Below are 23,255 nucleotides of genomic sequence, written 5' to 3' on the forward strand. Positions count from 1 at the left end.
TGGGACCACGGCAAACTTTTAACTGCACTTAGAAACTAAGCATAAAGAAAGACAAGTGTAACTGATGGTAGCTAGCTAACATTAGCAATCTGCCAAAACTCTTCAGAAATCTCCTTACCCCCAACCCAAAGAGATTTAGTGAGTATTATCTATACATATGAGCTGCCTACATATATACTGTTTCAGGGGGCAAGTTTCACTTGATTGCCAGCTATTTACCACCTAACTAGGTTTGCAAGCTCTCTAATTTAGTTATTATCAATCAATGTGTTAACTCTAAGAGAGACTGAAGCGACAAGGCATGTCAGACTCCCTAGAAACTTGGTTTTCCACACGGATGGACACGGTTCTGCAGGATGAAACAGTGCAGGCTCAGTCCATGTTCTGAGTACTCTTCTACAGTGTGACATACGTTTATTTAATGCATGTCAAGTCTGAAGGTATACAGGTTTACTATTCATGTTTTCCTGTAATTTGTGTATTTGGTTTCACACCTATGTACATGTAAATTGATAGTTTGTATCTTGTATCATTAGAGGCCCAACTGGGCTTACAAGCCAACTTTTTGTTGTTGGACATCATTTAGTTAATCTAAATGTCAATGGATTTTAGCACTATATAGCTGTTTCCAATGAAACTTTAACATAAACATTCAATTTGAAAATAGATCAACAGTCAAGCTCCTGCACACCGTCTACTGCACTTCCAAGTGCGGGAGTCTTTTGCTTTTCATTTTTGACTCTTTTCTTTTACACCTGTCTATTTCTGGGTGTGCAGAAGTTTTGCTCTTTGATCAACATTCAGGTAAAAGTCATTTGAAAATCTACAGGGAGTTCTAGTCACCGTTGCGGCCGTGCCAACAGTACAAGGAGTAAAAATATAAGTGCATCTACGTAAATCGATGATCACAAAAAATAGACAAGACAAAGAAAAATTAAACTCATCTCTGTTTGAAATTACAGCCAGGTGTGGGGTCTCTTGTATGTTTAATCTTGGGGTTAGAGCAAAGATTAAGTTAATAACTAAATAAAACTTTTTGGATTAAGGGATTTGCGAGCTTATCCAAAAAAATCCAAAAAGACAACCTAAAGTGTGACATTGAGACTGTGCATCATGCACACAACACCCTGTGTAATGTAAGGCACCCTCCCTAGTTTTTATGGAAATGTACATAAAGTTATGTTACAGGTATGTTAGCTCTGCTAGCTGTTTCAGCTCTGACATTAATGCTACCTCACTTGTGTGAGAGAGCTGGAGATGTGACAGCACTTGGTGTTGACCCCTCAAAGTTTTGGTCTTGTCTCGACACACTCTGGTCTCTGTCCTGGTTTAGGTTGTCTTGACAACAACACTGGTGAGACGATGTGAACGAATTCTAGCTCTAGTTTACCATTTAACAGACATGTACCTGTAGTATTCTGTCTCCTTTGCGGATGCGTCCATCTATTGCAGCAATACTGTTTGGATTCACCTGAGGGGGAAAAAAGGATTTGTTTAAGTGTATAAAGAAAGGGGTATTATCTACAGAAAATTTGATTTCATAACAGTATCTTCACCTCTCCTACGTATATCCCCAGGTCCTCTTCATCATCGGTTCTGTAACACACTGTCAGCCCGAGTTTATCCTGCTGCCGAGACTTGTACAACTCCACCTCCTGCAGGAAAGCGAGAATTCTCAGGATGTCAGACAGAGAGGAGCAGTGGGGCAGCTCTCTGTATCAGAGTCTGAGCAGCTAATGGGCTCTCACCTCATATTCCAGCTCATCCTGTCTGTCCACCTCATGCTGAGTGATGTCGAAGTAGTCAGTGGGGTCGTAGTATACAGGCTCTATAAAGCTGAGAAGGACAATGATATTTCAGTAATTGGGGCGGCTTCAGACGTCAAATGTGTGAGCAGAATGACATGGACTAGAACCAAGACGGCAGATGAGTTCTGGCCTGACAGTTGGACATGCTGCAGAGGCCTATTACACGGCTCCTACTCACAGTTCATTGAATAGATACGGCTCGAGTAGCGGTGGGAGTGGAGGGGATGGCGGAGGGTCGGGTGGGGGTGGAGCGCCACAGGGATGCTGGCTGCTCTTGCCCAGAGTCAACATATGCTGGAAGCTGATGTCTGTCTGTGTGCAGCTGTCCACACAGTCGGCCATGCCCATGGTCACTGGCACTAACCCTCCCGGACCTCCCGCTAGGCCTGCACGTCTGCGGGCCCCCCGCCTCAGTATGTTGGACAGCACGGGGTCCCGTATGTCCAGGGTGGGATCCCCAGAAAGTCGGGACAGATCCTTTCCGTTCACCTGGAAAACACAGACAGTCGAGATCAAACGGTGGAGTAGCAGGAAGAAGGAAGGGTCATTATATTATAGACCAACACTGTGCTCTGCTTGGTGCCAGAATTCAGTGCCAGTTCTATTGAAGATTATGGGAGATGCAGAGAGAAGCACACTGAACCCAACAGATCTACGTCATATGACCTTTGACGAAGAAACGTCTCTAACAAGTCAAAGAGCACACTTCAGAGAACAACTCCAAATAGCAGGAGTGTCAGGATTTCAACACCAAATTGATCAAAATGAGTTAAAACAAAAAAGTGATTGAAATAAAATGAAAAGCAGAATCTGCGCTTCTTCCAGTATTTTCCCCCTCCACCCCCACCTGCATGAAAATATCTGGTGTGTGTCAGAAGAAATGACAAGACAAAACAACACTTCAGAGATGACGCGGCAGAGCTCACCTGCTGCTGGCTGCTGCTCCACGTTTTTAATCTTTTTAAAGAAGAATACAAAAATGTAAATAAAACTTGTCAGGGCATAAAATCGATGATCTGTTGAGCTTTACAAATCAAGACTCTATAGTCTAATAACAGGTACTCCTACCCTTTGGAGTTGCAACCCCCAGGAAAAGTCAGGTTGGTGTTTGCGACCCCCAACCCGCCCCCGTCTGCCCGAGACTGTTCAGGAATTACTGTATGGTACAGGTGATCTCTCAGTCCATGCTGTTCGTCACAGTACGCTATTTTATTTTACTCTCCACAACCATCTGGTGACCCCCAGATATTATCGCACAAATCTCTTTGGGGTCTAGCAGCCAAAATAGCCATGAAAAAAAGTTAAAATCAAAAACCGACTAATAATTAATAATTTGGAGAATTACAGGTGAGCCCAATTAAAATTCTCACCATGGCAAATTAAAAGAGTTGCAATTGACGTGGCTAAATAAATACTGTTGACAAAATATGTAGTCTTTTGCTCTGGAGGCAGCTTTACTATGATTGACAGGGCTAAAAATGGTGAGTTAACATTCACTATGCCTGTTTTAAGGGTTTATAGCCAACAACGCACAATAAATAACCACGGGAGGTTCGTAAACATTTCATTTAAATATGAGATATTCCCACAACACAATTATTAGCCCTGTCAATCATGGTGCAGCAGCCTCCGGATCGAAATAAAAGGAAGAGAGAAGAAATAATACAGATTTTGTTAATATTTATTCATTCCAAGCTCAATATTTTAAAGGGACACTTCATTTGTACTTCAGTTTTTAATTTACCACGGTCAGGATTTTAATTTTAATTCAATTCGATTCACCATGAGCCCTGTAACGTATGACTATAATCACCTTTGGATCAGAGGTAGGAAGTGACTGAGTACAAATACTTTGTTAGTGTATTGTGGTTTTCAAGCATCTGTACTTTACCTCAGTATTTCTTTTTCTGACAACTTTTCACATTTTAACACAAATATCTGTAGTTTCTACTCCTTTCGTTTTCAAAACGGGCTCATTACTTTAGTTTTAGCACGTATGAGGGGAATTATTGATTATTTTTATTTTGCAGCATTGCACGCCACCTTCCCAGCATCAAGACTGATTTCAACCTAAATGGACGGGACGATAACATGTAGAGAAGATGGTTCCTTGGTGTATCCATCAGTGCATATCACACATGAGAGACATAACAAGATGAAAACTACGTAAAAAGCATAACAAGACGAAACAGACAGAGAGGGAGACTCATCCGTAGAGAAAATTTCAGGTTCAGTTAGCTTTGCACAGAAACAGCCAGTAGAAATGTCCATCAGAGGACGATTTTTTTACTTTTATAATGTGAGTGCATTTCAGAGCCTACACTTTTTCAATTTTACTTGAGAAAAGAAGTTGAATTAGTTCTTCTGCTTTTACCAGAGTCTTTTTTTTTACACAAGTATCTGCTTGAATACAAAATCTCTGCTGCCACCTCTGCTTTGGATATTACTTTGAAACAAACAGCAAATAAATAAATGTGCATATTTGGAGAAATCAGTCAGTTTGCTATTCTCTCAAGGGTGCTCTTTCATTCGTTGGACGCATTCTTCATCAAAGGTCATATGGTGTATATGTGCTGGGTTTTAGTCTGCTTCTACATGCATCTCCCATAAGCTTTGATAACACTGGCACCAAAGTCTGGCACCAATCAGAGCATCAAATGTTGGATAATGATTTAATGACCTTTCTTTCTTTTTTAGTTTATTTGGAGGAGAAGAAGAGAAACAGTGAGGAGGGGTAAATTGAGTTAAAGGAGAAGTAGTCCGGGGACAAAAATAAAGAAACCAGGTGTAGAATGAGTGATGATCTGAGTGATTTTCTAAATCTAGTTTTATCTACAAATGATACAGAGAAACTGCAAAATACACAAGAAACAGAGAAGACTGAGGAAGTGGGCAGAGTTGTATGCGGTGAAAAAATGAACTAGATGGATGCTGACATGATAACAAGACGGGAGGAGAGACAGACGCACATCAGCAGTCTTATCAGACAGACAAGATTAGTTCACAGGAGTAAATCCGTCTCACAAAAACAGAACAGGAGGGGAAACTACAGCTACACACCTAAAACAAAGAGGTCGTGTTAGTCAAAGGAAAACTGGAAAAAATACACTTCAGCAGACATGTGAGTGTATTCAAACTGTCACACGGCTGATAGTGTCTCTCCAGGCACACAGGGACCAACAAAAGAGAAAGAAACAGGTTTAAATCTAACAGGTCTGGACACGACATCACACCAAGCATCAGAGCAGAAAGCTGGATACTGAGACCTTTAATCGACCGTCAGCTTCAAAAGAGCACAACATGTTGCTCATGTGACCCCTCTGTGGAGAAAGAGGGGAAGAAAAAAAAGAGGGAAATGGTGGCGTTAGAAAGTAATTATGACTGTGAACGATTGGAAAAGGACAAGGAGTTCATAAGAGCTGTTTCATAAAAGAGAGAGCCAGAAGCAGTTAAAGAGAAAAAACACACTGTGCATTCAAGTTCACAGTCACAGAGATAAAAATGAGTTTCCTGAGTACATTAGTTTTGTGAACTCTAGTCCTCCTGAACACTCTTCAAATCTTATCTTTCTTTTGTCTGACTTGGTTTCTCTCTGCATATATATTGAAATGATAAAACTTACTTATATTCTGGAGAAAGCACTTCAGTCTTACCTCTCTTCTGAGCGACGGGAAGCTTCACCGAAAAATAATTGTAATGTCATTTGTGCTGGAACATCACGCTTTCAAGCATTTTGATTTGGAGAAATAAAACATTTCTAGCTACAGCATAAAGCGTGTTTGATAATTCCTTTTCTCTTCAGGGCTGTCTACCCCCGATTTGTGGACAAAGACGGCCCATTTAAATAGTCACCGTACTATATATACAGTGGCATTTAGTTTCTGGTGCTGTTGAAATCAAAATCAGGAAACATCCCGTCCCTCTTCCTCCACTGCTGGTTCACGCAGCAAGAAGGAGGAAAGGTTAATTAATAATGAAAGATTATTGAAAATCAATTGGAGAAGAAATCAAAACAACAGGCTGTGGGGATTTGATTTCAGGGTGAAAAAACAAAACATTCCTAGTCAAAGCAAACAGGAACTTCCACAAACCTACAGGAGAAAGAAATATTTATATCATTTTTTAGCTATTCTAGTGGTGTGGTGCTTTGGCTGACAATGCGCCTCATGCAAGAACATTATTGTATTCTTATCTTAAATTTCTCATACTTTTTTTCGTATGGAGGCCTCATACAAACAAGCCACATCAGATTCAACAAACGCTCGGAACTTCAGAAAACGATTCAACTGTGCGTATTTGACTGCACATGCATGAGACTTGTAAGTTAGCATAGTTAATGCCCCAATAAAATCATATATGGCTGCGCTTCCTGTTCCATTTGTCAGGAAATGTTCATGAAAATGGCATCAAAGAGAAAAAAGAGGAACTTTACGAGTTTGGAGTTTGACGTCGTGCTTTCAGAGATCCATAAAAGAAAATCTGTCATTTTAACAGCGTCAGCAGTAGAATTAAAAGACTGACTAAAGCAAAGAAATGGGAAAAGCAAGTGCTGTTAATGCTGTGTTACCAGAGGGTCGGACTGTCACTGAAATAAAGAAATGTGTCGATATGAAAATGACTTAAGAGAAATAAAAACGACTCGCCACAGCCACAGTAAAGGGCGATAGATGAGTGAGGATGTTCGCCTGGACAGAGACTTCATAAACCTGCATGTGCAGATATAAAGCCAGTACACCTGACAGCAGGTCATAATAGATCATTGACTGAATGATGAGAGGCTTTAAATTTACAATGATATTATAATTTGAAATGCAGTCATGCAGGATAATCGACATAATTATGAAGTGTAATTTATTTTTCAAACTCAAAGTGTCTTCAAACTAATGAAATATACAGTCAGTAGTGAAAAACTTGGGTTTGGAGACCAGCAGACTGACTGCACACGACTCTACGACAGGTCTGGACCACCTGTAAATGGTGTTCAAAATCCGAGAAAATTGGTGAATGCCACAAGTTCTCTTAAATCACTCTTATGCACCACTTAAGAACACCAGTGCTTCTTGCATGAGGCTCATTTTCAGTCTTTCTGTTGGTCAACCACTTTGTTCCAGTCTGAAATATGGATGGATCGGCATGAAATTTAATAGTTCATGTTCCCTTGAGGATGAATGAAAGACTGACGATGCCCTCACTTTTCCTCTAACCCCACAAGCAGATCAGAGTTTACAAATGTTTTAAACAATATAACTGTCACTGCCCGCATACTTCAACGTGTTCCTTACATTGGTATGGATGTTAAGCAATACTAGAGGGCGCCGCTCAGGATCAACCCTGAAGAAGAGCCAAAAGTTTCTAACAATAAAAAACAAGGCGACGCTTGAGGAGCCTATCTGACAACTTACTATTTTTAACACTTCGTCATCGTGTCCTGTGGTCGTGTCTCGCTTGAACTATTGGCTAAAGTGCAACACTGCCCCCACGACTATGAATTTACTGCTTTGTTTGGTCGATCCATATCCATAAGCTTTCAGAAAACGTGCAGAAGTATGTACACGGTAAACGGAGAGTACAGACAGAAAGCTACATCCATGCATATCTAATGTAAAGTATAGATGAGCCTTAAGAGAATTACAGTGGCTGCAAAACAGAGGAAAGCTGGTATCCGGAGCCAGTGTTTGGTTTGTCCGTTCTGGAGTACTGTATAAACATGATGGTTCAACATGGTGCACTCTGAGGAGGAGCTCCCCCGCCCTCTGCAGCTATAAATTCTAATATAGTCTAAATTCTTGCCAATAAATCCCCCTAAATCTTACACAGTGGGACCGTACAGCCTCACAGAGCTGCTAGCATGGCTGCAGACTGTTGTTTAAAAGTGAATGGAGCAGTCACTTAAATTAAAATAATATCTCTACATTTTCAAATAAACACATGAAGACAAATTTAATTCTCTTGATTTCATTACAAGACAGACAGCGGTAAGATGTTGATGTTTATGTACTCGAGTGAGAGTCGCAGGCGTTTACTGAACCAGACAGCCTTTGTAGAGTCTCATTCATGTTGCACACAGTCACTGACCTTGGCTGTCTGCGACTCTCCACATCTTTACCACCCTGCTTCATTCTCCCACTCCCTCTCTCTTCTCTTGTCCCCCTCCAGTAATTGCATGTCAAATCAATGTTCCCCTGTGCAGCCAAGCACAAAAACTTTCTCGCCACATTCAGCCCCTGCTCCCTTTTTTGATTTGGCTCTCTCGAATACCACTACACCACCACCACCACCACCACCACCACCACCACCACCCTCCCCTCTGGTCTATCTGTCCCCTCTTTGCCGTTGTGTTTTCACGCTCACATCCATTTCCCCTCCTCTTCCTCCCTCTCTACCCATGTCCACTCCAGCTTCTCCTCTCTCCTGTTTTCTCCAGACTCCGGGTTTCTTACGCTGTCAGCGTGCTGCATCAGCAGTTCTGTCTGCTCTGTCCCCTCCCTGGAGATAGAGACAACTACTAACACTCCTCTATTTCCATCTATTTCAGCCGGTCCATCTCCTTGCACGTGTTTGTCCTTCCTCACACTAATGTTCCTCCATAAATCTTCCTGTCTTCCTTAATGAGCATTCTCTCCTGGAAACAAATAAGATGCTTCCTCCCTCCATGGCCTATTGGTGATGAAGGCATTAACACATTGTATTTGGCATGTTAGATTACAATAAAGACGCACCTTAAAAGGGATAGTTCAGATTATCTGAAGGGGCAGATGAGGTACTTATCCATAGTCTGTTCTGTCAATAGATGGCAGTTGACTAATTTGGAAAAGCAGCAGGAGTACCAGCGTAGGAAGCTAACCAGGGTCAGGAGCAAAACAAATTTTAGCCTCCAAACCACCATTATATGAGGCAAATATGGCAAAAACAGTCATTTTACCTGGCAGAACACCCGAGTGAGCACCAACTGGGATTTTAACATTGATGTCTAGTTGAAAGCTGGTTGATATTCGGTCTGAATGTCTATAGCCTCCTTTCAACCGGCTAAATTGTGGTTACAACAGATCACAAAACACAAATCTGATCATTTCTTCAGTTGTAGATTCAAAGCTAGACAACGTTGATAAGTGTGAAGGTATTTCTGCAAAGTCATATTTCAATTGGAGGTCAAATGTGGTCTACATATTTAATGTTTTGCATAAAATGCCATAAATATGGAATTATATAGGTTGCACGCTGTCAACAAGAAGCTTCTAATGGGAAAAGTTCTTAATGTAAAGAAATATGTTGGCTGCTTGATGTAGCCTACAAGTACTGAGGCATTTTCCTTACAGCTTTGATTACTCCGAAATATATGCAGGGGACATATTATAAAGAGCAAAAAGGTAGCTCAAATCAACAGCAAGATGGCGGTGGTTAAACACAGGACTTTATCAAGGCAACTGGATTTCAAATTCTGTATGTGGAAAAAAAAAAATCTGTCTTTCAACTGAGAAATGTCAGTGTCGTTTTTTAGTGAGGCTCCAAAGTGAACATGGGCGATCATTTACACACTGGGGAGGATGAAAAATGCCACTGTTGCAAATCCTGGTGAAATATGATCTAAGTTTGAGTGTTCAATCAATGTCTTCAAAGAGTTGGGGGGAGAAAAAAAACTTCCCATTTTCCCTTTTGAACGTCTTTTCACCGGTGACCGTGGTCACTTTCTCAATGGCTTCTCAGCTGAAAAATTCTCAATGGGACTGGAGCTGCTGCCCTGATTGGTTAGTTTGTTTGTATTAATGTGTCACTTCAGTGCATCCAAACTAACCTTTGAAAACACGTAAGTCATACAATAACACAAATTAACAGTGGTACACTAGCAACTCCCATTTTCTGCAAGATAAAAACTGTTTTTGGCAAAGGAGCGTTGTTTCTTTGAACAACTAGATAAAGCAGTGAAAATAATGTAAATATACCGTCCACTTAAAGTGATGTTTACTTTCTTAGGTGGTTAAAATAATGAGTGCTGCTGACCTTGTACTGTAGGTAATACACTGATTATAGATAAGTACCTCATACTAACCCACTTCAAATAATCAAAACAATCCCTTTAACATCTCTCAGTTAAGTGCATTTGTATTTCAGCTCTCACCTCATGATCTTTTCCTCTCTCCACACAACAGGACGTATCTGTTGTTTCAGCGCTCCGTGCTCATGACCGCACGGCCGATCCTCTCCAGGATCAGAGAGAGGCTATTAGGGAACAGCTCCGTGGTCATGAGTGACAGGTATGAATACTGAGAGCGTGTGGAGAGGGGGTATTTCTCATTCATTATCAATGAGAGGTGCTGAGATTGCTTTGAAGATGACTTCATGCAGGGTAATGGTTGTTGTTGCCGTGTTAGACAGCTTTTGGCCCCCACTTGATGGAGAATCTATTACTCTCTTACTATGCGCTGTTCTCTATTATCTCTGGGTTAGTAGGTCATTACATACACCTACTGTTTATAAGCAACACACATATGCAAATAATGAAGCCGGCGGGTGCGCACGCATCCCCACACGCCACCCTTTTATTCTGTATATTTGTGTTAAAAATGGAATTGAAATTCAGAAAAAATAGTCAAGCCTCCGAAATCCACAGCAGGGGGTGGGTGGTGGTTGTATCCGCGGAGTCGAGGGCGGGGATGGGGATGATGTGGGTAGAGATGAAAGCGATGCAAAGAGTTCAAAGTGTAGAGACGGAAAGCAAAGGAGGAGAGACACTGAGGGAGTGCAAGGAGGAAGGGAGGTGAAGAGAGGGTAATGTTGCAGGAGAAATGTAGAAAACAAGCTTTCAAGGAAGTGCCGGGTGAATGTAAATAGTGAGTGAACGTGGCTCTGGGTTCAGCACTTGTATGTAAACACACGCACAATGGAGGCTCATGGGAAATTACTAAGTGGTTGATGCATAATTAGTTTTTATCTGAAAGCCCTTTAAAGAGCAAATGAATCTCGTGCTGTACAACAGGCCAAGATGAAGAAAGAGGGGGGAAGGTGATGACTTACTTCACAGTAACACACACACACACACACACACACACACACACACACACACACACACACTTAAGATTCATCTTAGTTTCTCCTTAATTATCTGATAAGAGAAAAAACTAGCGAAGTCACAGAAAAGAAGGTAAAAGCTTTTTGTTATTTTTTTTACTAACTGATTGGAGCTTAAAGGGATAGTTCACCCAAAAATGAAAATTCAGTCATTATCTATTCACCCTCATGCTGACTGAAGGTTGGGTTGTTGTGCCATCTGATTGAAGCCGACCGCATCAATATTCCATCCGGCGCATAGCCCGTCTGTTTTAGTGTTTACCACCGGGCCTGAAAAAACTTCACACTGATGACAAATAATAGATGTTTGTGAAGCAGGAAATAGATATTCTATTCTATTATATATGCAAAATAATGCGAAACCCTAAGTATTCTTTTATTTTTATAAAAACTGCAGACATTCAAACCACAATAATTAAGGATTAGCTATCTTTATCAATAATTGTAAATATTTCAATATTTTTTAAAAATTATGAGTCCTTGCATTTGACAAACAAATTATTTTTCTTATCTTCTTATTCTTTGTAGAACTGCTCTTAGCCACTTGTATAATTTTCTCTTACCAAAGAGAGAAGAGCAAAACTGACATTGGTGAATCCCAGAAATCGATGGGTACAAATTGTGGATATGAATAAGAATGAAAGGAAATTTGTTTGTATATTGCTTCCTGCACGAGGCCCAGCGTGTGGGGAAAATATATAACCAATAACAGTATTAATCAGAAATGTGTCCTGATGGCGAATCTTTTCCTCTCAGCTTCAGAGAGTTTTTTTTCCCCTTCATTTTTCCTTCATGCAAAAGCTCCCACATGACCGATACCCCTACATATTGAATTCCACTTGTTCAGTAATTGATTTTTCTCATCTCCCATGCTTTGAAGGCTGGAGCAGTCACCTCCTCAGAAAATCAATTAATCTGGAGACGGAGCTGACCTACTCCGGCTGTAACCCCTGTTGTCTGATATCACTGAGCTAATTAAAATGGACAAACCGGGAGTGGTAGGCCTATTATAAACCGATAACAGTGAGAACACATTGATTTAAAAACGGCTCAAGCGTTTGTCGAAATCATGTCGATGAAGCTAATAAGCCTCGGTGGGAGTATAAAATGTATGAATATACATAATTTATCAATACATTCTTAAGAACAAAAGATTAATTCGATTTTTTTTGGGGTGGAGGTGGAAGAACAGCTTGTAGGTCTAACACTCTCCACCTTGTCTTTTTACTGTCATCCCTGTCCTATTAAATGAGAAATGCGAGTGACATCCTCTCCATCAGCATCCTTTTTTTCTCGTCTCCATGTCTGTCACACGCCTGAGAAGTCTGTAAAGGACAGAGGACGAATCTGACAGACACATGCAGCTGTGCACAGACACATATTATGCACACTAGGTTGCACTTTCACCCAAGCAACCCGACACACTCTTGACCTCAAAAGAAGCTGACTAGCCAAAACATCATGAGCAGTCTGTCAGGTGATCTAAGTAACCAGCATTAAAACTGCAGTACGCATTATTATTTCATTATAATATTGGTTGAAATACCTTATTTGTAATTAATTCCAGGTCACAAAATATGGGTTCTACATGTCTTGGGTTAAGACAGAACATTTATTTAAACAGAAATGGTGGTGCATTGAGCACAATGGTGTTGTTTAATATGGTGTGTTTCTATACACGTCACTGCCGCTACACGTGTGACACACCTACCAAACATGAGAAAATGTACCTGTACAGTGTTTTGAGGAAATATGTTGTTCAAGCAAAAAGGTGCACACTGTTTTCAGATTGAACGAGCCCTCGGTGTCTTTGTGTCTGAGTCAGATGTAACTAGTTGAGCAGAACAGACGTTAGTTTGCTAATTAGCTACAATGGTTGACAACCTTGGCCTTCCACTTCAAGCACACAGGGGAGAAGTTAGCCTTCAGATCTCTCTGCCAGAAAGTGCTTTCTAACACATTAGCCCATCAACCTGCCATTGGTAATATACTGTATATTATAGTCTCAGCTGGGAGATGTGAGCAAGTCACGAATTCACTGTTACACAGTGTACATTCACTACATCCAATAAAGAAAATAAACGTGTCAAGAACAATATTCAACATTCTCATACCTATTTTCCTTTTTAAACAGAAAAATACAACCGTACAACCTCTGAAATTAAGCTTCTCCATGGAACTAAGAAGAGCTTAATTAGCTTGTTAGCAGCTTGTTAACTCCAACTCTGGTTTGGTTGAAATAAATTCTTAATACGCCAAGTGAAAAGAGTGCAAAGAGAGCAGCAGCTGTCACTCTGGAGACCATTACATTAGCAAAATAAAATGACACTGCCCACCCAAAAAAAACAACCGGCAATGGAGGCACCCCATTATCGGCAGGCAATATATTTGATATGTAATTGCCCTACCATGATCTTTTCCTGCACCTAAACAAATCGTTTTGTTGGCAGAACAAAAACCAAACTGCAACAAGAAACAATTTTTAAAGAAAGACAATAAATCAGCTAAATGAGAGTCAAACACCAGTCTCTTGAGTCAAAGTAAAGGGCTTTACCCATTCATTCACTACAACCTGCTTCCTGATGTCACTCTATATAACATGGTACATGACTTCATAAGCCTTTCTGTCAGAAAGCCCTTCATAGGCTTTCATACATAAAGGGCTTTCTGGCAAAAAGTCCTGAACACCAAGTTCCTCCATGTGTGCTTCAAGCCCAGCAAAATGCGCGTGTGCATGTTTGGTGTAATTTGGTGAGAGGAGGTGGCAGAGAAAGAGGACGAAGGTTTAGCACTGTGTATGTTCAAATGGCTGAATGCAGTTTCAAGTGTTCTAAGCAGAAGACATGTGACATCTCATGCTTTAATAGATACAAATACAAATAGATAGTTAGATGGTTTAATTGTCATGTTAGAGTAAAGGCAAAGTAAGAAAAGATAAGTAAGAAGTGTTAATTTATGTAGTTGTCAACTTTTCCTCCTCCTGAAAAGCCTCCATAACTGGAGGCTGGTGTATAAACTGATAATGAATAGTATTACAAGACAATTGTAATTATATAAAATATGCCTGCACAAAAGAAGTTATAGGTTAGTTGTTGAAAATACAACATTAACAAACAAATAAAAATGTCCTTATAAAGGTCTACTGGAGGTAGGCAATATAACAGACAATATAATGCAATAATACAACAGCCCTGCTATGTATAATGCCTTTGAGAAATCTACAGTATAATGCGCTCCATAATGAGTTTATTAAAACATCACTGTTGTATCACATCATATTGTCTGGTGTTCCTTTTGTATATCTGTTGTTAGGTGTGTATGTTCATGTGTGTGTATCTTTGTCAATTACACACATGCACACAGCGGGTGTTAATGCACTTATCCAGCTAATGTCAGCTGGTCGTTGGTATGTATTGATTCTCGTCAGTTTGCCTCTTGTGGCTGTCAGCATGTTTCTTCGTGTCATTTTGAATAAAAGCACATTAGCTTTGTTTAATGACGCCGGTTGCCATGGAAACAGACTCTGGCTTTACAGTGACGAGGGAGAGAAAAAGAAGGGAGCGGCTGAAGGGCTCAGGGGGGCAGAGGTTTACTGTGTGTGTCTGTGTGTGTGTGCGTGTGTGGTTCAGGTACTCTGCAAAATGTATGTAAAGCACATTACCTTGCTGCAAAATGGTTTATGTACACATAAGTCGACAACCAAGCCTGTAATTCTTCAGCTGAACAGCAATATGCCTCTTCACTTGGGGCTATAGGAGGCAGAATTGATCAGAAACATGCCAATGGGTGTGTACCAACCACCAGTGTGTGCAGCGTATGTGTAGCAGAGGCTCAATGTATAATGCATGAATTTTATTCCTTTGGCAAGAGAAGCAAGTGTTTTGATATAGTAAAATTTAACAGCCTGGTTTTCCAGCCTGATGTGGCTGTAAGCTGTTTAATGCCATATTTATTGTTAAGACGGTTACTCAGTAGAGTGCATCTAATTTGAAGGTGTAATTATACATGTTAGTTAAAGAAAACAGCTCAAATCTGCAAACCCCTGAAGGGGAAAGCCATGAAAGGTGGTGGAGAAATGCAATTATGTTTCAGATGTGTTTTTTGTATGATTGGACACTGTACACCTCATCTTTTGCTTGGCATGATCTTTGGATTAATCAGCCATCTGCACAGCAGGAATCGCTGTGTTTGTAATCATCACATGTAATAACTTAATTGAATTTTATGGAAAAAAACAGCATGCAGTCTTGGCACTTGGCTCCCTTCAGTATTTCAGATTTTTTTGTTTTGTATTTGCTTATCAGAGTCATGATTCCTGAGGAACTACTCATCCCATAATCCATTGCAAATTATATTGCTTATTCTTAAATTTTAATTTATTTGAAGGTGTCCATATTTATTTGTGTCAGTGGTTACGACCAGAGACTGTATACATAAACATGAACAACATGAGCTCCTTCAAAGTGAAGCTAAAGCATCTTGATCTCCCCCTGGTGGCTGGCTGCAGTACACGTCATAAATCCTTCCCCCCCAAAGTTCACAGGTTAGACGTGGGCCAAACTAAAACATCAAACTACACGCTAAAACAAATTTTTCCCAAAGATGGGAAGGTTGTTCTTATCACACTATTGTATGTTCAAGTGTTAATTTTTCTCATCGGTTTGGTTTTAATTAGTCACTTGATGCTATAAAAAAAAAAAAAAAAAATAGGGTTTCACATCATGATTGACAGCTGAGCTCTGCTCATGATGCAGTCGACCAGCTGTGCGGGCAGGAACCCAAAGGCGTGGCTCCAACACTGATCACTACTGCGCAGACAGTGGCTCCAACTGATGTCACCAGTGCAAGATGGCAGCACTCGCATCAGGGATATTTAGGCTTCAGTTTTGTACGGTGGGAAGTGGGATTTATGTCAATGGTTACAACATTATGACTGATCATCTAAATCCTATATTCAGAGTATGAATGGAAATTTCACTTGCTGAACTTCATTGTTGAGCTCTATTATTAAAAATGGTTTACTCTTTCAGTTTCATTTTGGGTCTTTAATTTAAATGCATATATATATTAAAAAAGTAGTAGTATCTGTACTGGCCACGAAAATCCAGCATCTGTCAGACTCTACTTCTTATATGCGACTTTCAGGTTTCACATACTTTTTGCAAAACTGTTTCTTATTGTATTTGTTTGTATTTTTATATAGTGATTTTGCACTGTACTTATGCAGATTGCATCTGTGTGCGGCCTACTGCTGAAGCCGAATTTCTCCTCATGGACGATAAAGTATATCTTATCTTATCACGGAATATATTCTCATTCCAATCTCTAGTCATCCTCTCAAAGCCAAAGGCTGTGGCTGTGATTCAGAGCTCCATCTGCGTTTGCTCTCTCTGTTTCCTCTGCTCCTCTGCTCCCAGCCAGCATCGTTTCAGGCTTACCAGACCACAATATATGCACACTTGCTACTCCACCGCCCCCAAAGTATTTGCTCTACTTACACAGCCGCCATTGACACAATAGCTGTGCATACAACATGACATCTCCTCTGCATGCTCCAAATCATACAACATATCTCCTGCCACCACCGCTCGCTGCACTTGTCGCCACACCCGTCTGGAAACCGCGTGCAGGTGCTCCGTCTAACAGAGCTGCAAGTGTTTCTGGGATGACAGACTTCTAGGGACACAACCTTCGGGCACAGCTGACCTCGCTCTGCTAGATCGGTGGAATTATTTGATTTCTACTTTCAAAGACGTTGACCCGCATGCGGTCAGTGTCATTATTGCTGACCCCTGTTAGATTAGGTCACTGATTATGGAATACAGCGGCCCCGCTCTGGTTTTATGATACACCGCCTCGCTCCTCATTTTTCTAGCACTTTACCCCGGGGACACAAGCTCTTCTATTCACCCCTGCTCCATGAAGGACTCAAATCAATTACTTGTGACGTCTAAGGGCAAACAGCAGAAACAAAAAGACCTGAAAAAAGAAAAGCAGACTGACTTTCCCTCTGTCATTTGACAATTTTGACTCTCATCCATTCTTGAGAACTGGGATAAATCATGTCCTACCAAAAAAACTTTAAAAATTATTACTACTAACACACTAATTCCCATTTTTTTGGTGAAAACTTATTCTTTAAGGATTTTTATATATGAAACATACATAATTTCCAAAATTTTTTGGCCTGCTTTTTTTTTTTATTTCTTAACTTCCCAGAGAAAAATTCACAATTCTAAGTTAAAAGCCTTCAAAATCTAAAACTAACAATACCAACAGATAACATAGGTATAAAAATGTACCATTACAATCATCTTTGTTTTACAAAAACATCATTTAATAAATCATAACAAGGGTTAGCTATACCCTGAGGACCCCTGTCTCACTTCCTGGTTTCAAAAAAGGTGAAAATACTGCTCAAGTAATGCTATCAGATGTGTCTCCACCATAACATGTCAACTCTGTAGCCCTTCTAATGCTGTGAAATGAAAAAATGTAATACATCCATCCGATAATCCATCTTGTGGAGTTGACATATGTGCTGACGTAACTCTCAGTTCTCTTTAATAACTCAATAGGTGTTTGAAATCAGTACTTTTTTCCAATCTAATTAAAAAACAAAATACATCAGTGCCCACTTGGGAAACCCAGTCAAAAGATTCTGGACACGCCGCTGTATGTGACATTAACTCTGTCAGTTGGCTGTCAACCCTGTCATAGAGAAGTTTGATGGCGTTAACAAAATTCAAGTCCTCAGCCACATAAAATGCTATTAATAAAAAATTTAATCACTGGGAGGTTGGCTCCTTATAAGGTTTAATAGCCAGGAGTTTGACTTTTGAAAATATATTTTCCCAGCATAACTGAAGAGTAAAAATCAAACCCCCCTTAAACATACGGTTTTGTCCCAATTCTCAAAAATGAGTGCTCTATTTCCCTCCTTGACTCATTACCGTGCCTCTTTTTGGACTCGCTCTCTCTCCATGTTGGCATCGCCTCTGGCACCAGATGCAGCCCAGTTAACTGGCCCAGACCCAGACTCCGGCATGCTACCGAGACCCAGCTGAGGCTTCTGATGCCACAGATACTAAAAGTGTTGCTCTGCATACCCATGAGTGCAGAGCATTTTTCATGCTTAGTAAGCATGGGACTTATTTTGGTCACCGCATGTATCATCGAGTCGCCGGAGCAGGAGCTTCCTTAGGCACTGCTCAGCCAGATGAGCTTACTCACATACAGTCTGTGGTCCCAGTTGGCAGGTGGTGGTGCTGAGGCTGTAACCGTGGCAACCCCTCTCTCCCATAACACTTTAGCCCAGCTTTAACAACCCATCCATCCTGCTGCCTCTGTGGCTCTGCACCACTCTACTTCTTCCACGCCGGTGTACCTCTCTAATCTGACGCAATTTAGCTCTGCTCTCTCTGATTATAATGATTGTAATCACAGTGAAGTATCATTATCATAATTATCAGTATTATCAGCACTGGATAACTCTTTCAATACAGGAATTAATAGCCCTGTTCAAGAGGTACACAGTGATTTCTACTCCCTTTTCTAGGCTAATCTACAAACACATATATATAACTCTGCACACAAGGTAACTAAAAGGTGAGATGTGTCACATGATCTGTAGATTTCATTTAATGCATCTGTCATGTGTAATGCTGTTGCTGTTTAAGTTTTTTGGCCAGCCAACATTATCAGCTATATATTGGCCATTGCCAGATATATCAGTCTATATCTGTATTGGCATTAGGGATACATTCAAATCCAAAAATGTCATTCAGGAAAGCACAGTCAAAGTGATGGAAACAGGTATTTTTTTCTATCCAAAGTGGCTCATTATTATTCACAAAGTCTGCTTCATGATTACCTGAGTATAGTTTAATAAAAAGGTTGCATCAACCTTACTTAATCACTGATTTAATACACCAATATTATTTCCCTGAACTGCAGGATATTTTTATCTACTTCATGTATATGTGATTTTTAAATCTCAGCTGAAGGGGAGGTGGTGGTGAGCTTCACACACCTCATAAAACAAAACTTAGCTACAGAGATGAAAAATACAGTATATGGATGTAGCAATAAATTTCATAATTAATTGTATGCCAATATCAAATTATATTAATCCATGTTTATATAATATTCCATATTGGGTTAGAAAATACCATATTTGCAATCAATTTAATGTGACTTCCAGTATAAACCACACCCACGTCTGGTGTTTTAATACAAATAAAGATACAGATAATGTGGTTGAACAGATACAGAAAAAAAAATAATGACATCTCTGTGCATATATAATCTAATATCCACAGATATTAAGACTTTTGTTCACATAATATAGGGCTGTTTTTATTTTTCATCTTTGTCGGCAGCATGTTAAGTATATTTGACCCTTTCTTCATTAAACTTCAATCCTAACACCACGTCAGCACTCTGATGTCATTTTGGACAATTAAGTTTATCTAAACATTTATTTAAAAGTTTATTTAGACATCCTGCCTCCATCACATATCTTTTTTTCACGTATTCAAGTGTATGATAGCCATATTTGGGGGATTGTTGCAAAAAATGTGTTTATGTATTGGTTGTATTCTATATAGTATATTCTTTACATAGAATATTCCCTAATATTGGTATCAGCCAAAAAAAAAATCCAGTATAGGTCGGGCTTTGCACTCAAATAGTTAATTTTATTTATTAGGATTGTCACAATTTCAATATTAAATCAAAAATCAATCAAAATGGGATTTCAATTTCAATGATCCAAATCAAAGCCAAGTTAATTTCTGGTTAATTAACATGATATAATGTTGCTTAAGTTTTATTTTGACTCATTTGTGAATTACCGGTTGATGCTAACCTTGAAATTTTCATCAACACAAATCACTGTGGTTAATATGAGCTAAATCAATTTGGGATTCAAACCTAATTATTGTGAATTTAATGTGTGAATGGTTCGTGATCAAATGAGTGTGTTAACATGATGAGCTTCTGTTCATTTCTGCCTGTTGCTGCAGATGGAGGCATGACATTGTCATCACAACTGTTGTGATTGTCACTCATCCAGCAGCATCACTGTAAGAAAGAGCCAAGTTAAGACAATGAAAACAAGACAAACAAAGGAAAATTCTTGCCTGGAGAGTGAAAGAAAGAAATGAAAACAAGGCAGATAGAGAAGAGAGGAGAGGGGAGACAGCGCGCTCACCTGGAACATGACCCTGTATTGTTCCTCGGGCTTTTGAACCACACACATGTTGCACCCCATTGTGACTTTTGACACGGTGCTGGACGGTGCAGCTGTCCCACTTGTCCACTTCTTACTCCAGGACTTTTATTTTTTTTGATGAAGGTCTTTGTCTGTGGCAGTGGGAGAGCCCCACCCTCACTCACAGGGTTGTGCTATATTACACTACTCCTTCCTCCTCAGAGTACCACACAGCGCATCCCTACAGTTACTTTGGGTGTGTCACTGTTCTTCTCCTCTTCTTGTGCACAATTCAAGTGCTATAATCCAGAGTAAATTTAAATATGAAGACAGTTTCAGAGCTGCAAGACCATGTGTTTGTTTCTGTCTCCATCGCAGACAAAAATGTTGCTTGTTTAAGTTCATGCCTGTGTCGTAGATCATCCAGTTTCACCATAAATCTTGGTTTGTGCTTATGTTGTTAAGTAAATTGGTCCACACAAATGAATGCTTATCCAGTCACTTGTCAGATGGGATCATACAGTATACTTGCTGCAACCTGCTTTGTTTCCTCTTTAATGATGAAAACTGCAGTATAGAGCTGTTTTTTATTCCCCAGTAGAACTCCAGGTGAACTCCCCCATGCTGTTCCTGAGTTTTTTTTCACTCACAGCAACACTAAACCTCCAAACAACACACTTTCAGCTATGCTCTTTGAACAAGGTAGATCCAAACAATGCAGCTATCAAACAACTTGCCTCAGTCCTGTTTTTTCCTCTCGCTTTTCTCACTCCCACACCGAGCTTCCCACCTACCAAACCCTCTGCTTTCCAGGATCGCTGAAGGGTTGCTGAGTGTGTCTGCTGAGATAACTTCTCCTGAGAGAGTCCTGCTCTAGTCTTCCACTTCAGAATCAATGGATTGTTAAAGGTATTTTCTAATTTACCTTAAAATGGAGAAGGCTGGGTGGTGCAAGGTGGTGCCTATTACACCATTAGCCAGGATCTTTAAGCTCCTGCTGTGCAGCTAAGATAAGCTGGATGCCAAAAAAACATATACACCTGCATCAAGACAGTCTAACTACACACACAAGCTGCCAAATTTCTTGTAGCTGTCAGAGGAAGTGCTGTCACTCTTCATACTCCAAATACTACAAGACATTTAAACAACACATGCCAAAATTGTAAGATTGCATTGTGCTTATCTGATCTGATCTGTCAGATATCATGACAAGTATCAGACCATTGATTCTCTAAGCTAAAGCATACTCAGTCAGCACTCTGGCCGACAGCTTTAGAGTGAGACTGGATGACAGATTATAATTAAATTAGTGACCTCTTAAGCAGAGATCAGACAAGACTCTATCTATCCCAACTGCATCGAGAAATCAATATCAAAGCAACTCATGGATCAATTGGATTTTGTGCTTGCAGGATTATTGGAGAAATCAGGACTGTTTATCACAAGCACCATCAATGTTTGCCTTCAGGTTGATTTCATTTATTTAGACAAGGATTTTAATTTCCAAAGGCATTATTTTCATGCTTCAATATTGTAATTGTCCTTGTCCAGCTACTATAAATGGCCTCAGTCTATTGACATGAAACTCCCACTTGCTCTAAGATTAGACTCATCCCTCCAGGAAACCCTGAATAACAAAATCTCAATATAACTTTCTCTGCTATCCCCTTCCTTGCCCTCCGAGTCTCATCATGTTGGTTAAACCTTTATCTTTAATCCTTCAGTGAGTGAAAAGTGCCAGCGCGGCCGTAGCTCGAGAGTCTTGTCTAAAAGGTCCATCGCCCTGTGTGCTGCCAGCGACAAGGTGTTAGAGCTGCTAATCCTCATTCAAGGCTCCACTACACCTGTATCCTTTCCAGAGGCTGTGTAATCCCAAACTCTGGCTCCTGACACAAACCACACACACACAGAAATACACTCACGGTTACGGTATACTTATGCACACTCCACTCAGGGCGAGGCATGATAAGTTAGGCAACCTGATAGTTTAACTCTGCAGAGCAGGCGCTTATCAAGCTACAGCGAAGGTGTCAGACGTGCTCAGCAGGCAGGTGTGCTCCAGCTGTCACCCCTTCTCTCCATCTCCATCTTCTGCCCGTCATCATATATACCTCTATCTACCTGAGTATCACTCCTAGCCTACATGATTATTGCAGTGGAGTGTCTATCATCCCCTTCTTGCCATGCTTGTAGAATAAAATAGGTTGTGATATGAAAAAAATGCCTATATTCTTCTTTTAAAGCCTTGAGTGTTAAAGGATGTCCTCATGTGGAGCAAATGCACCTGTAAAAGTTAGTCCATCTTCAGTCTGCAGCAGGAAAAAGAAAGAAAATCAAGAATGGCAGTCACTAAGTCCATTTTAATCCTCCTTTTGTCCTCTGGTCATTCTATTTGAAATATCCACAGGAGGGTGTTTGTGTTTAAGAAAAGAAATAAAAACCATGGTGAGTGTATTCCAGGTGGTTATAGTGTTGAGCAGGGTGCAGCGCCTGTCTCAGGTCAGTGATAAATCACCATCAGCAGCCTCACAAGATGAGAGGAATCACTAACGGCTGATTGGAGGATACTTCTTGGCTTCTCCCCTCGGGCGCGACGGTAAATGCGCTCCCCCACTGCAGCGGAGGGGGAACACAAAAGGCGGTTGTTCCCCAGCGGTGAAGGAGCCTGCTGATCTGTGCACGGCTGCACTACTACTGAGGCTGAATTCGTCTGGATTTTACTCTGTATAATTCCTCTCCCCCCACCAGCTTTCTCTCCATATTCCAGGGCTGGGCTACTGCTCTCTTTTCTATCCCCCTATAATTTTTACCCACACCTCATTTGCTACCCTCTCCCTCCCTCTTTACTTTCTCCCCTCCTGCCTCTCCCTCCCTGCTTGTCTGCAGGCAAGAGAGCAAGCACTGGAAAGCCTTTGCATACTGTTTGAGCAGGACGGGACGAGATCACCACCAAAGCTACATAAAAGTGAATGAAATATCAAGGAATCCATGCACATGCAAACAAGCAGGGAATAGGATCACTCATCTTGTGGCATGTAAGCAATTCTGTGTCACCTTCAGTTGTTATTAGGAAGAAAAGCATGATTGCACTTTTTCATACCAGTATAAAATGCCCAAAGCAGGTAGAGAGCTCATGACTGGCTGTGCATTTAGATGAGCTTCTGCGC

At 40.5% G+C, this 23,255-nt stretch overlaps 1 protein-coding gene across 2 annotated transcripts in view; it reads right to left on the bottom strand.

Moving 5' to 3' along the window:
- LOC146324887 (PDZ domain-containing protein 4-like) overlaps positions 1–22,838 on the bottom strand; it is a 31,039-nt gene extending 8,201 nt beyond the window's left edge. The window contains exons 1-6 of one of the 2 annotated variants that reach the window (XM_084720505.1): positions 20,089–22,838; positions 5,075–5,128; positions 1,987–2,297; positions 1,749–1,836; positions 1,557–1,655; positions 1,409–1,471 (exon numbers count right to left, since the gene is read on the bottom strand). In XM_084720505.1, the coding sequence (XP_084576631.1) occupies positions 1,409–1,471; positions 1,557–1,655; positions 1,749–1,836; positions 1,987–2,297; positions 5,075–5,128; positions 20,089–20,148 (675 nt within the window). In that variant the 5' untranslated portion in view covers positions 20,149–22,838. The remainder of the gene's footprint in view (positions 1–1,408; positions 1,472–1,556; positions 1,656–1,748; positions 1,837–1,986; positions 2,298–5,074; positions 5,129–20,088) is intronic. The other variant, XM_084720506.1, reaches the window with a different exon arrangement.
- Between the last annotated feature and the right edge of the window lie 417 nt (positions 22,839–23,255).

Source organism: Lutjanus erythropterus, chromosome 6, assembly GCF_056507025.1.
Source record: "Lutjanus erythropterus isolate fLutEry1 chromosome 6, fLutEry1.hap2, whole genome shotgun sequence".
Classification (NCBI taxonomy): Eukaryota; Metazoa; Chordata; class Actinopteri; order Lutjaniformes; family Lutjanidae; genus Lutjanus; species Lutjanus erythropterus.